This window comes from Podarcis melisellensis (assembly GCF_964234715.1).
Source record: "Podarcis melisellensis genome assembly, chromosome: 7".
NCBI classification, from domain to species: Eukaryota; Metazoa; Chordata; class Lepidosauria; order Squamata; family Lacertidae; genus Podarcis; species Podarcis melisellensis.
The window spans coordinates 88,795,555-88,811,262 of NC_138539.1; the positions used below are offsets into that span (position 1 = coordinate 88,795,555).

Here is a 15,708-nt window from a genome sequence, read left to right on the forward strand (position 1 = left end):
ATGCTTTATTATGTTTTATATATTCTGTAAGCTCCCCAGAGAGGCTAGGGAAACCCAGCCAGATGGGTGGGGAATCAGAATCATCATCACCATCATCTTCCTCTACTCAAGTTGCTGATGTCAATGAATCCATATTGATAATTTCTCATGTTTTATTCATATCAAAATCCAGTTTCAAGGTATTCCATCTTTGTGTCTGAGGCTTCCTTATCCACCCTATTTATCCAAGAGGAGAACCCATGCCCGCCCTGTGGAGACAGGCTGCTCCGAGCCATTAGGTTGCTCCAGGAACCTGCTGCGCCGTGTGACTGCAGCTGCAGGACCCCCTGGGACAGCATGGAGGGTGCTAGTGAGAGTTGACGCCCCACATCCTCTTTGCCACTGCAAGGCAATCCAGCCATACCACTTAGATCCCCTGCCTGTTTCACGGGTAATGTTAGGGGCTGCCCAGGTCCTGGGTCTTTTGTTCTTGACCCTTCCTGCTCTGTTTAAATAGATCGCTAAAAATATTTTTATATCTTGATTTTAGTCTGTGAATCGCCCTGAGACCCCGGGTATAGGGCGGTATATAAATTCTAATAATAATAATAATATTTATACATATTTATAAATACTGCCTGGGTGCAGTGCTAGTGAGACTTCCACCCTCCAGCCATGTTGATGCAAATTGTATGCAAATCTGTGCCCTGAGCCTGTGCTCCCCGTCATTTACACCCCCACCAACATCCCCCGCGGTTTCATGTAATATTCCTCAAAGAACAGACACAAGAGATTTTGGATCTGCTTGTGCCAGTTGTACCAGCCCTGATCTGGAGGGAAGGAAATCTTACCTTGTAAAAAATCTCTGGCTCTCGGGGTTTTCCCCCCATGGCCAATGCAGAATTCACAAAATGAAATGTTTTAAGGGCTCAGCTTTGCCACCTTTACCACACCTGTTTAGCGGGGAGGGGGTCACCAGGGCTCTCTCCGGACTGGTTCACACGTGCAGCTGATGACAGCAACATCAGACGGTGCGTGAACGAGCCAACCCTGATCTAACACCACGGACAGAATTCCTGGATCTCCACTGCCCGCTTCCCCTTTCCCGAACACCGGTAGGCCGAGCGTTCACACGTTCAGCCTCCCGCCGCCCCCAAATGGCGAGCAAGCGAGGCGTGTAGCGGGTTGCGAGGGGAAAGGGGCGCCCGGGACGCCTCCCGTCTCGCTCCGAAACCCATCCGGGGCCAAGCCAGGGCGCGCGGGGGACACATTCCGGCTGCCGGCACTCGGGGTCCCCCAAGCTCTGCCCCATCTTCCCGGGCGGGAAGGAGACCCGCGCTCAGCTCTCGGCCAGGAGCTGCGGCGGAGGCCGCGCTTGGAAGACGCCGCGGAGGCGGAGCGACCCCCATCTCTGGCTTGGGGCTGCCGGGCCGGCCGAGCGCTCGCCCCCGCCGCGGAGCCCGGCCCAGGGCGCAGCGCCTCGCCCCCGCCCCGCCGCCTGGCGCTCTCCTGCCGGCCGCGGCGCGGGGAGGCGGCGCCGAGGCGAGGCGGCACTGCTGGTCGCTCCCGCCAGGCAGGCAGGCGGGCAGGCGGGCAGCGGCGGCGCTTGTGGGCTGGCGCTCCGGGCCGGCGCTGCGGGTCGGGCCGAGATGCTGCTGCCGAGCAAGAGCCCCGCTCGCCGGCGGAGGAGGGAGCGGCTGGCCGGCCAGCTGGGGCTGCTGGCCTCGCTTCTCCTGCTGCTGCTGCTGCTGGCGGGCGCCTTGGTGGGCCAGCGGGCGGCGCGCCCGGACGTCGCGGCCGGTGAGTGGGGGGCCGGGCGGGCGGGCGGGCCGGGGGGCGCGGGGTCCCGGCGGCGAGAGGCTCCCCCTCGAGAGACGCCCCCTCTCGCCTCTCGCTTGCCCTCCCTGGCGGGGCGCGGGGCTCTGCCCGGATCCGTCCTTCCGCCGGAGAGAGCGGCGGTCCCCTTCCGGCTGCGCCTCAAGTTTCCCCGCGGGCTGGGAGCGGAGTCCTCTGCCCCGAAGGGGGCTGTGGAGGGGCAGCCTTCTCGGTGGGGCTGGACAGAGGGAAACACGACCCCGCCGTCCAAGAGGTGAGGTGGCAATCTCAGGGGGAGAGATTGGGGGCAGATCGGACCCATGTCCCCTCCCCGAGGAACAGCCCCTATTCCTTGCCCCCTGGCCTGCGCCCCATGTGGATGCCGCTCAGTGGGAGGCGAGTCTCCATTGGGGTTTCCACCTGAACTGAAATCTCTTGAGCTGCTCCTGCCAAGTCTACCTTTCTTCCCACTAGCTAATTGTACAGTGTACAGAAAAGGCAGGATTTGGCTGGGATCACAGTAGTTTCAGTGGCCTGATTAAGCACACCTAAGGCTGGGTTGGACAGCGGCCAGCCTGCATATACCCCCATTCAAACAAGGGCCCAGGTATGTGATTTGATACATGTATTTAAGGTGCCTACAAATATACCTGGGGAAGCCAAGCTGTCTTGTACAGAGTCAGCCAAACAATCCGTCTAGCTGAGCATTGTTGGCACTGACGGAGGTGGCTCTCCAGGCAGGGATCTTTCCCATTCCTACCTGGGGGGCCCCAGTGCTTGCCAGTCTAACAGAGTTCAAAGGTGGGCAAATTAAAAGGGCCTCCAATGCCGGTCTTAAAGCGCAAACAATTTCATGTGGGCACTGGTGGAGCCTTTGGGGTACCTGGCCCCAAACTATTCAAGGCCTTAAAGCTCGCACTTTGAACTGGGGCCAGAAATGCACTGGTGAGAAGTGCAGCTGGCATAGAATAGGCATAATATGTTCTAATCACCTGGTCCCAACAAGCACACGAAGGGATGCATTTGCACAAGCTGAGATTTCTGGATCGTCTTTAAAGCTGGCCCGTTGTAAAGTGCATTACATCCACAGCTAGCCTGGATGCATGGCTGCAGCTGTGTCCACCCTCCAGCCTAAGATGGCAAAAGTCACTCCTGAATGCTGCCTGCACAGTCTTGAAACCAGAAGTAACCCCCTCCCCCCACAAATGTGGTCCTTCAGATGGAGTGGATTCTCCTCCAGAGCCAGTGACACCTCTTCATCCAGATCAGCCAGTTTCCCTGCCCATAGCACCTCTGCCTAGATTAGACTTCAGCATATTCACCCTCATCCATCCCAAACCTGCCTCCAGACACCTGTCTGTTCAAGAGTGTCACTGCCTCCCTGCAAAAGGTGAGAGTCCACCCCACAGGCTGCAGTTAATGGAAGCAAACTTTTCTCCTCTATAACTGACAACCTGTCAGTTTCAGGGGCCACTTTTCAGAGCCAGTCTCCATTGGTGAATGTGGGTTACTGTTCTGTGTTGTGGCAGCAGCTGGACATTTTCTGGAGTTGCAAATGTTACTGTTTAGCTACAGTTGCATAACTCTAGTGTAAAGGCTGTTCGTTAGAGTTCTTTTGTAATCTCCTCTGTTGGATTTTGTGAAGGGAAAGGCTTTTTGCAATGTACCACCTATCTTTGTGCAAAGGAAAATCCCTCTGGCTTCAGCTATTGTCTATTTCTTCAATACAATGAGAGTCACTGACTCAGTGCACAGTTCTGGATTTTTGTAGGAAGATAATGAAATGTTTGGCTTTGGGAAAGTGAACTGACTGACAGTTTAATATCTTCATGTTGCAGTAGGATACTATCAAGCAATGCTGGGAATATGTTAAGAGGATTTTTTTTAAAAAAGAAGATATACAATCACTTTGATGCTTAATTTCAGACACCTTTGGATTCTTCTTTCCAGTCATAACCACAAAATGTATTGAACATGAACATGCTATCTGCCAAATCCTGGCATGCAATCCATACTTGCATTGGAAATTAGGATGTGTAAGGCTAATCTACAACTGCACAAATAATAGTTGCAGTGATACAATAGAGTACTGTATACACTCCATATTGATTTATAAAAGGGTTATTTGTACAAGGAAGGTTCATATACCCCTGTGCATGCAAGAAACATGCAAGGGGGGCATGTGAGTTAGTCCTTCCTTCTGATGCTGACATGCCTGGTGGCCACATACCCATAGAGCCCCTTCTCCCATTCATCAGATTGGCAGATTTGGGGGTATGGCTGCCATGTGTGGTGGAGGGAGGGCTAGCCCACAGAGCCCCAACCCCTTTTGTTTGTTCCTTGAACGTAGCAAGTAGAGTACACATGCCATCTGAAAACCCTTGAAATTACCAGGAAATGAAGCTTGCATTCTGCAAGCACAGATGATGTTTCTATCTACGTCTTGTTGTCTCCTTCTCCTTGTGCCCTCCATCTTTCCCAACACCAGGGTCTTTTCCAGGGAGTCTTCTCTTCTCACGAGGTGGCCAAAGTATTGGAGCCTCAGCTTCAGGATCTGTCCTTCCAGCGAAGACTCAGGGCTGATTTCCTTCAGAATGGTTAGGTTTGATCTTCTTGCAGTCCATGGGACTCTCAAGAGTCTCCTCCAGCACCATAAGTCAAAAGCATCAATTCTTCGGCGATCAGCCTTCTTTATGGTCCAGCTCTCACTTCCATACATCACTACTGGGAAAACCATAGCTTTTACTATACGGACCTTTGTCAGCAAGGTGATGTCTCTGCTTTTTAAGATGCTTTCTAGGTTTGTCATTGCTTTTCTCCCAAGAAGCAGGTGTCTCTTAATTTCGTGGCTGCTGTCACCATCTGCAGTGATCATGGAACCCAAGAAAGTAAAATCTCTCACTTCCTCCATTTCTTCCCCTTCTTTTTGCCAGGAGGTGATGGCCATGATCTTCGTTTTTTTGATGTTGAGCTTCAGACCATATTTTGCACTCTCCTCTTTCACCTTCATTAAAAGGTTCTTTAATTCCTCCTCACTTTCTGCCATCAAGGTTGAGTCATCTGCATATCTGAGGTTGTTGATAATTCTTCCGGCAATCTTAATTCCGGCATGGGATTCATCCAGCCCAGCCTTTCGCATGATGAATTCTGCATATAAGTTAAATAAGCAGGGAGACAATATACAGCCTTGCCGTACTCCTTTCCCAATTTTGAACCAATCAGTTGTTCCACATCCAGTCCTAACTGTAGCTTCTTGTCCCACATAGAGATCTCTCAGGAGACAGATGAGGTGATCAGGCACTCCCATTTCTTTAAGAACTTGCCATAGTTTGCTGTGGTCGACACAATCAAAGGCTTTTGCGTAGTCAATGAAACAGAAGTAGATGTTTTTCTGGAACTCTCTAGCTTTCTCCATAATCCAGCACATGTTTGCAATTTGGTCTCTGGTTCCTCTGCCTCTTCTAAATCCAGCTTGCACTTCTTGGAGTTCTCGGTCCACATACTGCTTGAGCCTTCCTTGTAGAATTTTAAGCATAACCTTGCTAGCGTGTGAAATGAGTGCAATTGGGCGGTAGTTGGAGCATTCTTTGGCACTGCCCTTCTTTGGGATTGGGATGTAGACTGATCTTCTCCAGTCCTCTGGCCACTGCTGAGTTTTCCAATATATGGTTTGGAATAATATGGATTGATCTTTATTACGGCCATTGGCACGTTACACGACAGTTTCCCATACCAACATATTATACTTAAACCTCCAAATTTAAAATCGCCAAAACTTACAAAAGACAAACAGTAACTGAAGCAAAGCAAAAACAAAGACCACCATCATACATTACAATAAATTTGTAACCTATACATCGCCCTCTGCTCATAAATTAATCAAGGATATCAATGGTGATATCACCTAAAACATAGGTCATGGTTTAAAGGGGTTATCCGAATCACACAGGAGACCGTTTCTCTTCTTTAGGGATAGGACGCTGATCAGGAATCTGGCAACCATGAGTGATTTTAGGGGGTCATCATCAATTAGTAGATATCTCAGTTTGGCTTCATTCGGAATAATACTTAGGATAAAGTTTATGTAATCTTTTAAGACACTAACTATAATGCCATTGAGACTTGATGAGGTATCAACTTACACAAAAGAACATGCACATTTGCAGATTTTATTTGGCCCATTCTATCCCAAATCAAACTCAACTTAATAAAGTAAACATGTACTTCAGTCTTTGAAACCTCCATAGCTATTGATTATAACAGCTCCAGCTTTATTTCATTGAATGAATCTTCCCTAATGGGTGTCTCAGTTACTATGCGGTGTATTAGATTCAGACAAACCCCAGATTTCAAGCAGGAGGCCTTAGAGATATTTTGAGTTTTTCAGAGGTGATGCAACATCTCTAAAATGTTGGTGTGAGACAAAGAAGGGACCCCAAAGAGATCCAGGCATCAAAATAATGCTACAGAGAAGCATCTGCTGAACCTTTAAGCTTTACCCTAATGCCATAACACCAGGGTGCAATGATAGTGGAAAGGAGAGCAAACACCAAAGCCGAGATAGGATGTGAAGGAAAAGCTCTGTTGTAGCTCACAGGTGTGTCTTGTAATCGAAGGGAATGCCTGGGCCATTGCTCTCCAATCTCAGTGTTTCACAGGGAATGGAGCAGATTTGTGAGAATGAAACTTATATCTCTAAGCTTCTGGAAGATGCCAGGTTGAGGAGATGGCGAGAGAGCTCCTCTGTGATTATGATTAGTGGGAATTTTTTTTTTACCTAGAAAATGAACCCCTTCTAGGTTTTCTCACCTCAAAATCAACTTTAAAGGTGCCTAACACAAAAACCCCTTGATTTATTTTTTGCAGCGTGGCAGGTTTACCCAAAGATACAACTGTGATGTTTTCCAACCAATTGCCCACAAATCCCATGTGGAGATCAAGCAATTTCTTTTGCTTTTTTAAAGGAATATTTTTATTAACTTTTACATTTCAAATTAGACATCTTTTATTATACCATGTGTTCATTAACTTCACTCTCTCCCCTTCCAAGGTTCATTTGACTTATCCACCATTCCTGCATATTTTAATATATCCATCTAATTTAGTTTCCCTATCTTACGTCAGTTCAAAATATACTGTTGAATTACTTTAATACTGCCAGTATTTTTAACTGTGCACAATTTTTTTCAATAACTCGACAAAAAAAAATCCATTCTTCTTTAAATATCTGTTCTTCTTGTTCTGTTATTCTACTTGTTAGACCTGCTAATTCTGCATATTCTATCATCTTAAATTGCCAGTCTCCCTTACTAGTGACCTCTCTCACTTTCCATTTTTGGGCTAACAAAATCTGAGCAACTGTTGTTGAATATGTGAATAAGTTCTTCTGACTCCTGGCAACCTTAATCAGAACAATTCCTAACAGAAATGCTTCTGAGTTTTTTTTTTGGGGGGGGGGGAAGTTGTTTTAAATATTTTTGTTCATCTCATTATATATCATTTCCCAATATACTTTCACTTTTTTGCATGTCCACCATATATGGAAAAAAGTTTCTTCTATTTCTTTGCATTTCTAACATAAGTCCAATTCCACATTACACATCTTAACCAATCTAATCTAAGTTAAATACTATCTATGGATCGTTTTCATATAATTCTCTTTCAGTGTGTAGCATGCAGCAAATTTCAGATCTTTCTTCCAATGTTTCTCCCAGAGGTTTAAGTGTATATTATATCCTATATCCATTACCCAGTGGGTCATTGATGCTTTAACCAACTCATCTTTTGTTTCCTGTTCCAATAATAGTTTATAGATTCTGGACAATAATTTTTCCTTGTTCATCAATAACTCTTTTTCAAATTGTGAGCTTTGGTCGAAAAAGCCATTTTTCTTATCTAATTTAAACATATCATGTAATTGGTGATACTGTATCCAGTCAGTAAATTGGCTTCTTACTTCTTCCAGTGTACAGGTACCACTGTATTTTAAAGCAATTTCTTTTGCACCCACCTCCAACGGGGTGCTTGCAAGAAACTGCAGCTGGAAATTGGTAACCTTGCTAGCAAATTTAATCCAATTATGAAAAAAAAAGTATAGATAATTCATTCTTAGAAGAAAAGTCATATTTTACAGATATCCAGCACAAATGTCCTTGAATCTGTTTGCCTGTAATCTGGCAGGCTTTATCTCTGAAGGATTCGACTATGCCTTCAAATTTCGCCCTCTTTGGGTGTGGGGAACAAAATAGACTTGGGCTTCTGAGCTGAATCTGGCAACCTCCAGACTGGTCAGCTCAATTGGGTTGCTTTACAGAGTGCTGAGTTGGGGTCGGTGCCCATGCCCATCAGATCATAAGGCATTGTGGAATGTTTATGTACATTCCAGTTGCTCAAAAGATTTTAAAACTCCACAGTAGTTCCCAAGGCCGAGGGATAAGGCAGTGTGCTGTTGGCAGAAAATAATGCAGCAGAGAAAGGAGTAGGGAACACAATCACAGCGTTGGTCAGCTGTGTCTGTATATTTCAGGAGTGTGAGCATAGTAGTATTGCATGTAAGTTGTGTATGTGAATGTAGATATGAAAAACACATCTACAAATTTCATGTCTCTTCACTTTGGGATTTTTGTGTAAAAATGTGTTAAAGACTAGTCTTCCTATCTTTGAAAACTGAGGCAATGATCCAGTCAAAGTTAAATGCTTCCACATTTCATTGAATTTAGTTGGAGAAATGTAAGTACTTGTTTAATTTTTCCCATTTAAACAAATAAAATAAAAATGCTTATCTTTGGCTGGGCTTCTTTGATGTTCTTTGCTACATTGTTTTTCCCCTCTCTCAAAGTTATTGTACAAGCCTTCCAGTCTAAGAGAAGAATCCAGGGTTAGAAAAGTCAGGGATAAAAGCATGGTTATAAATACACATAGATCACTTGTATCTGTGCAAAGGACTTCCCTTGTGAAAGACGTGCAGAGTACTTTCTGTTTTTGTTACTTACTTACTTTACTACTACTGAATTGCAGCTATCTCTGGGGAAGACCATGGAACAGAGTGCATCAACACTACAAAGCCATTTCTAGATAAGGAAGAAATTCAATGATCTTTCGCCAACTATGTAGGGCAATGCTCTCTCTGATCTCTAGGTGGATTTTCCATGTACCGGCTCCCTGTAGTTTTCCCCATTTTGATGTCAAAAGATGTTTTAGGAATGAAGCAGAGGCAGGTGAGAATTCTGACCTTAGCTTGTGTAGGTTCTGTATTTTGATTCTCTGTGCTGTATAGGTTTTGATAGTTTTGGGTGAAGCCTTGTGTCTGTACTTTGCTAAATCTTAGCTTCTAAGGACCAGGTCTTACAAGAGGATTTTAAGATAGGAGAGTTAGCCTACCAGCCTCCTGCATCTAAAACCAAGATAATGTAAGGAAAATTCATAAGGTGTCCACTTGAGCAGTTCTCAGACGAACAAACGGGTGGTGCTGGTGGGATTTGGGCAGCTAGGCGGAGGCAGAAGAAGTTCAGCAGTAAGGCAAGAAACTCAAAATATTTGAGAAACACTGACCTACTCAAAATAGCAGTTGTATTGGGAGTGACTTCAGGATCACCCTGTAACTAGAGCTCTTGTCACACTCCATGTGAACAACAGGCAGTAATGAGGGAGGGAGGCTAACAACTTTCTAATGAGTAGAATTGTCTAAACTAAGGATGTCTTATTAAAACGTGTTCGGCTTATTTTTAAATTCTTCAAATATTTCATCCTCATATCCCCTGATTGTTACCAAGTTTTTACTCAAAGCCAAACCTTACGTTTGTAACAAGGGAATTGGCCCCAATGGTGGGAATTTCCCTCTTATGTTCTGTGGTCCAAGTTCTGACACCTATCCGCCTGTTGGTATACTTTTTTTCTAGGCTAAACTTGACCTGGTCCCATCAGTTGGCTTTGTAAAGTGTCCCATGACCCTTTATAGTTCTGAAGGGACTGCTCCTCTTACTTCCCGAGTCTTACATCTTGTGGTGGCAGGATGATCTTCAGCACAAGAGTGGCCTTTTAAAAGCTCCTATTGATGTCAGCCGCTGTTGCATGCAGGTGAGAGACCAAAGGTGGGCAAGCTACCCCAGAAGGAGCACAGTGTGTCCCCTCACCAGAGGTGCTACCCCTCCCCCAACACTCCATACATGGCTTCGACTGGCTGGCCACACCAATCTAGGAGAAGGAAAACTCTGATCCTTAACCTCTGCTGCATTGTATCCTCAGCAGAAGGCTAAGGAGTAAACCCTGCACAAATCCCAGGTGGAGTCCCTGAGATCAGGCATCTCCAAAATCCGTTTTGGGGGCCTAATCCGGCCCCCCGGTCGGTTTAATCCAGCCCCTGTGGCAGTTAGTTTCCTGGGATAAAATCCTAAAAAAACTCCAACAACTTCAATCCTAAAAAAAGCTGAAGCCTCCCATATTAAAGCTCTTTTGGTCTACTGATATTACACTGGCCATGGCAAAGTTTCTTTCGGAAGTCAAAAGTAACAAAGATCATCAAGCTTGAGACAAAAGAAAATGACTGTCTGGGTTTCTCTCTTTTTTGTGGTTGGCTGTCTTCACTATATTTTGTTCAGAAATTGTTTTATGGGTCTTTGGACCGCAATATTTTTTATTATTATTACTATAACCCTAAAAAAAGCTCAACAACTTCAACACTAAAAGCTTAACAACCCTTCAATTTAACAACGTTGGGGTAAAATCATAAAAAGCTTCAATTCTAAAAAAAGGCAACAACTTTGGTTGGCCCTCACGGTCCTTTCACTTCATCAAATCTGGCCCTCTTTGAAAAAAGTTTGGACACCACTGCCTGAGATGGTTGGGTGCCTTCTGGCAACTCCTGCAGCCCAGCTGGTGCCAAATGCCCTGCTCTGCTTTCCTTTGGACCACATCAGCCGGGCCGAGAGAGGGGAGTCTTGTCATATGGGCTGCCCAAGACCTCCATACACGCTGCCTCGGCTTGTGTCCTGGAGAGGTCACTTCAGTGCTGCTAACACAGTAATTTGATTTCACCCTGGGATGTGCACTCCTTAGGGTTTCGTGACAGATAGACGCCAACAACAACTTGAAGTCGGTGGGAAGAAAATTTATTGCACCACGTCTGGGTCTGGAGTCAAGGTCTGCTGTTGGCTGGAATGTGGCATGGGCTGAAGGAGTATAGCAGGTTCAGGGACCTGTGGCCCTCCAGATGTTGTTGGACTACAGCTCCTATCATCCCTGATGCTAGCTGCGGCTGATGGGAGTTCGAATCCACCATCTGGCATCTATCATGGGGCTCTCACCCCAAACACATACCTAGTGTTCTGCTGGCACGGAGGGGCTCTCACCAATCCTAAAGCCCCTAAACCAGCATAACTCCAGAACAGGGATTGTGTGCTTCTAGTCAGCATATCGAATAACACTCCTTTTATGCAGTAAGGTTGTGATTTTAATTACCAGGGATGCAACGGAGAGATATTGCACAGATTTCCATTTTAGGGCACAGAGCAAGCAAATTGGGTTCAGTTGGGAGGAATTTTCACTCACAGCTGTTAGTATCTGTTCTGTGACATGCGTTCGCTAAAAAAGCAGACACACATCAAGATTTTAAAGGAATTTGCAATGAAAAATGATGTCTTCATAAAGTATATATTACTTCCTAGCATCACTAAGGGTTATCTGTATGCTACAATAAAGTATTAACAATATTTCTGCACCTAGACGACACAAATCCTGCATAAAGAAAAGCTGATGTCTTCATACATTAGAATTTAAAAGCTGGACTCTCTGACTGGTAGTGATCCTCCCAGTCTCTCAAGCAGAAATATTGCATTGTCCTGCAACTGTTGATACTTAACAGGAGGTGGGACTGTCTACATTCAAAGGCAGGGCTCTGTCACTCATTCCTGTACACCTGAAGGAAATCAAGCAAATATGTCTGTTTATTCTGCACCATTTCTTCTAATTTTGCTAGTCCTGGAGAGAGGCATGAACTGCCCTGAGTGTGGTATATAAATTCAATAAATAATAAATAATGATAACTGTTCACGAACCCTCTGCTCCTGTCCAGTTGAAATCTTACCTCTGACAATTCAGATGACAAAATCATCCCACGAAAACTGGAGGAAAGAATTGAAGGCTGCTCATGCTAGGATATAAACATTGCCTACCAGAATCCTCCTGATCATGGAAGTTAGATGAGCCAGTCCAATGCCATTGCCTGCTATAAAGGCTGCACTCCTTCTGTGACCCTTTGAAGCAAGTCATTACTCTGTCTCTGGCACGTCTAAATAGTTACTTAGCTTGCTTCCCTGTTTATCTTCCTGCTTGGTGGTTCCTACATCAAGCTCTTGGCCCTTCAGCCATGGAAACTACAGCATTGGCTTGGCCTTGTGTTGGGCTAAAAGCTGCCTCTCGGATGGCTGCCTCTGCTTCCCGGCACCTGCAACTTATGTAGCTTGACAAATTGAGATGCTCCAAGACCAACTATTGAATCCCAACCTTTTACTTTTGTTAAGCTGACACAACCATAAAATTTACAGTCATTATCTAACGAGTAAAGGTGGTGAAGACAGCAAACCAAGTGGACGGGGACAAACAAAAGTCAATAGCAACTGATCCAGTAATCTCTTCAAATGTCTCGTAGACTTTTTTGAAACCTAGGAAGTGGATCATAAATGGATATGACCTGACAATGTATTTTGCAGAGTGGGAGCAAAGGCTGCAAAAACAATACCCTATCACAACCTCACCATTCTTCATCTTTTGTTTATGCAACTCTGAACAAAAATGCCCCAGCCGAATTTGAAAGGGGTGTGTTGCATGCGTGAGTGTGCATATGTTTTGTGCCAGGAGCATCATCCATGGGGGACTTAAATTGCAGACCTTCTAAGAGCTGAGGTGGAGATGGGCTACTAACAATACCCCTCAATTGTAACTTTCTTCCTTCTGAAATTTGATAAAGACCCAGTTAAGTAGTTCCTGCAGAACCATCTTACTCAGCAAGCAGTTAGTGGCTGCAGATCAGCAGGATTTTTTAAATTAAATATCTATTTAAATATAGTTTACGTGGGTTTTATTATATAGTAAATGTTTTTACTTCAGCCAGCTGGAGTGATTTTCTCTGCAAGTAGACAGTGTGTGTCTCACCCTCAGAGGGAGAAAAATAATTTGTGTTCTATTGGAATCTGCCCAAAAAAATCTGCCCCCCAAATGCAATGGATATCCTTGAAAGGAAACGCACACTTGCAGAGCAGCTGAAAGAGACACAATAAAGATTATGCCAATCAAGCAAGCAGACTGGAAAGGACATGATGGTCACTGTGAATCCTACATCCCAAGGAGCAGATGGACAGATTCTTGCAATCTAAGTGTGACACTGCAAAGCTGCATCAAAGAGACTGCAAGGGGGCTTGTAGTGTAGGTGTATCCACAGAGTTGATGATGGGAAAGAGAGGGGCTGGGGCGGCTTTCCAGGGGGGAAGAGGAACAAGAAAGGACAAGCTTGTGTTCTATCCAAAGAAAGACACTGGTAATTTCAGGCCAGCGAGTTACAACATCCCAACCCCTTCTCATTTCTAGTTGCACGGTGGACTGGTTTATGCTCATAGAATAGCACCCACTCTAATACAGTCAGCAACATTCATAATGTGGGAAGGTGGTTCTGTACTTGTTGTTAGTCAAGGTGCCACGAATTCAGAGATTTAGAATAATAATAATAATAATTTATTATTTATACCCCGCCCATCCGGCTGGGCCCCCCCAGCCACTCTGGGCGGCTTCCATAGAAACCAGGAAACACTAAAATATCATACATTAAAAACTTCCCTGAACAGGGCTGCCTTAAGATGTTTTCTGAATGTCAAGTAGTTGTTTATCGTTTTGACATCTGCTGGGAGGGCGTTCCACAGGGCGGGCGCCACTACCGAAAAGGCCCTCTGCCTGGTTCCCTGTAGCTTTGCTTCTCGCAATGAGGGAACCGCCAGAAGGCCAGAAGGCGCTGGACCTCAGCGTCCGGGCAGAACGATGGGGGTGGAGACGCTCCTTCAGGTATACTGGGCCGAGGCCGTTTAGGGCTTTAAAGGTCAACACCAACACTTTGAATTGTGCTCGGAAGGAGGCTGAAGTTGGAAAGACTCTAATGCATCTAATCCCAGCATCTCCCCAGAAGGCAAAATAGGGACATGGACCAGGAAACAGGGACTGTCCCTGGTTAATAGGCCATATGGAGCATAAGGAAATGCAGCGTGTGGGTGAGTTATTCACATCAGCTGCTTCCATATCAAGCAATGTACTTTTGAATTGTACTGTTTATTCATCATATTTATAATGCAATCACACATTATGTACTCATGGATTTTTTTAGTCATGATGATGCACACAGGAATGAGCCTTGTGAGTGGCAGATATAAACCTTGATTGACAGAAGGGTGGGATGAGCTCTGGCTTGCTTGACTTAAAATGAAGAACCGGCGGACAAATTTGTGGAAGTTCTTTTTCCTTCTTGATCTCAGCAGGACTGCAATTTGACACACACTCTGAACGCGCACAAACTCTTCCGTGCAACTGGGACGCGTGTTACACGGGCCGTGTACAGTTGGGGCACCTGATCATGTGTGTGCCTATGCATGTCCAGATGCCAGGTGTCAAACACGACTTTCCCAGTGCACGCACAGAGTGTCTCTGAAGCTCTTAGAGCTGAATTGTCTCTTTGCAGCAGCCTCGAGGCATCAGCTGTGTTGCACCAGGAGGCCTCTTGGCAAAGACTAAGCAGCCACACCTTTATCTTTTGGGGCTAGCTTGAAGTGGTCCCCAGTTAGGTGTCTGTCCTTAGATGTGACTCCCACTGTTGTCTGCCAGTCACAGCTTCGTATTACAATGCTTTCAGGTTGTGAAGTGCAAAATGTTCCCATGTGACAGAAAAAAACTTTTCTGCTGCACTAGGTGGAGTAACTGCTCCTTCTCCCGCCACCAAAACATGGACTTCCTGCCAGGAATGTGCACAGCCAGGATGCTAAAAGCTGTATGGTGATCATTGATTCTCAGGTCACCACTGACAAGTATTTGATTCAAAATGGATGTAGCATTATCTGTTCTGCAATTCACAAACATAAAACCACAGCCATAATAATGGCAGTAATAGTGTTTCCTCCAACTATGTGGTAGGTAACTGAGAGTCCTCTAAAACAACCGGAGGAATTATAGTAACATAGAAGTGGCAATGTGTTGTTCTGAATTCCTTTTCAAAAGTAGCATCATAGAAAAGTTGTGTTTTCTGTTGACGAGGAGGATTGTAGGGCCAGAGATGGACATGGCGCGCAAGGAATCTGCATGCTTTCATTGGGAACTGTGGCTCACAGCTTGCTAGTGATTTCCTAACATTTAAATGTGTTATTGAGTAGGAGTGCAATGCTAGAAGACCACAAAATTACGGTGGCAAGAATGTAAAAACATATGTTTGGAATTTGTGGGCTATATAAATAGGTTTTAAAAATCTGTAACATGCCATACCATCAGGTATCAAGGGAGAAGTTAAAGAGCTTGTAGCTGTAATATGGGTCCTTTGTTAATTTAATCCATGCCCTTATATTCAGGTCACAAGAGTTGCTGGAGGGCATAAGCTTGAGGCAGCGTAGGATTCAAATTTGTGTTGTCTGTTAGATATAGCCACTTGGAAATCTCATTGCCATCTCAACATGTTGAAGATAAAACCATTTATCTTGCCTCCTAAAATGGCTTTCCAACTCCTCTCAGTATTGTCAGTAGTACCATCCTTCACATCTGTTTGTCAAGCATGCTGGCTTAGCTGCTATCCCTTGACTCTTCTCTCTTGTTTGCTTCGCCCATTCAATCTGCTGCCAAGTCATGCTGCTTCTCCCTCTATAACCTTGCAAAACTCCCACCCATTCCTTCTTG

At 45.3% G+C, this 15,708-nt stretch overlaps 1 protein-coding gene across 3 annotated transcripts in view; it reads left to right on the forward strand.

Annotated features, from left to right (window-relative positions):
- Positions 1 to 984: 984 nt before the first annotated feature.
- Positions 985 to 15,708, forward strand: part of SLC24A3 (solute carrier family 24 member 3) — a gene marked incomplete at its 5' end in the record, with an annotated part of 160,708 nt that continues 145,984 nt past the window's right edge. For 2 of the 3 annotated variants that reach the window (XM_081917823.1, XM_081917824.1), the window contains one exon: positions 1,629 to 1,779. In XM_081917823.1, the coding sequence (XP_081773949.1) occupies positions 1,629 to 1,779 (151 nt within the window). Of the gene's footprint in view, positions 1,011 to 1,628; positions 1,780 to 15,708 lie in introns of those variants that run through there. The other variant, XM_081917825.1, reaches the window with a different exon arrangement.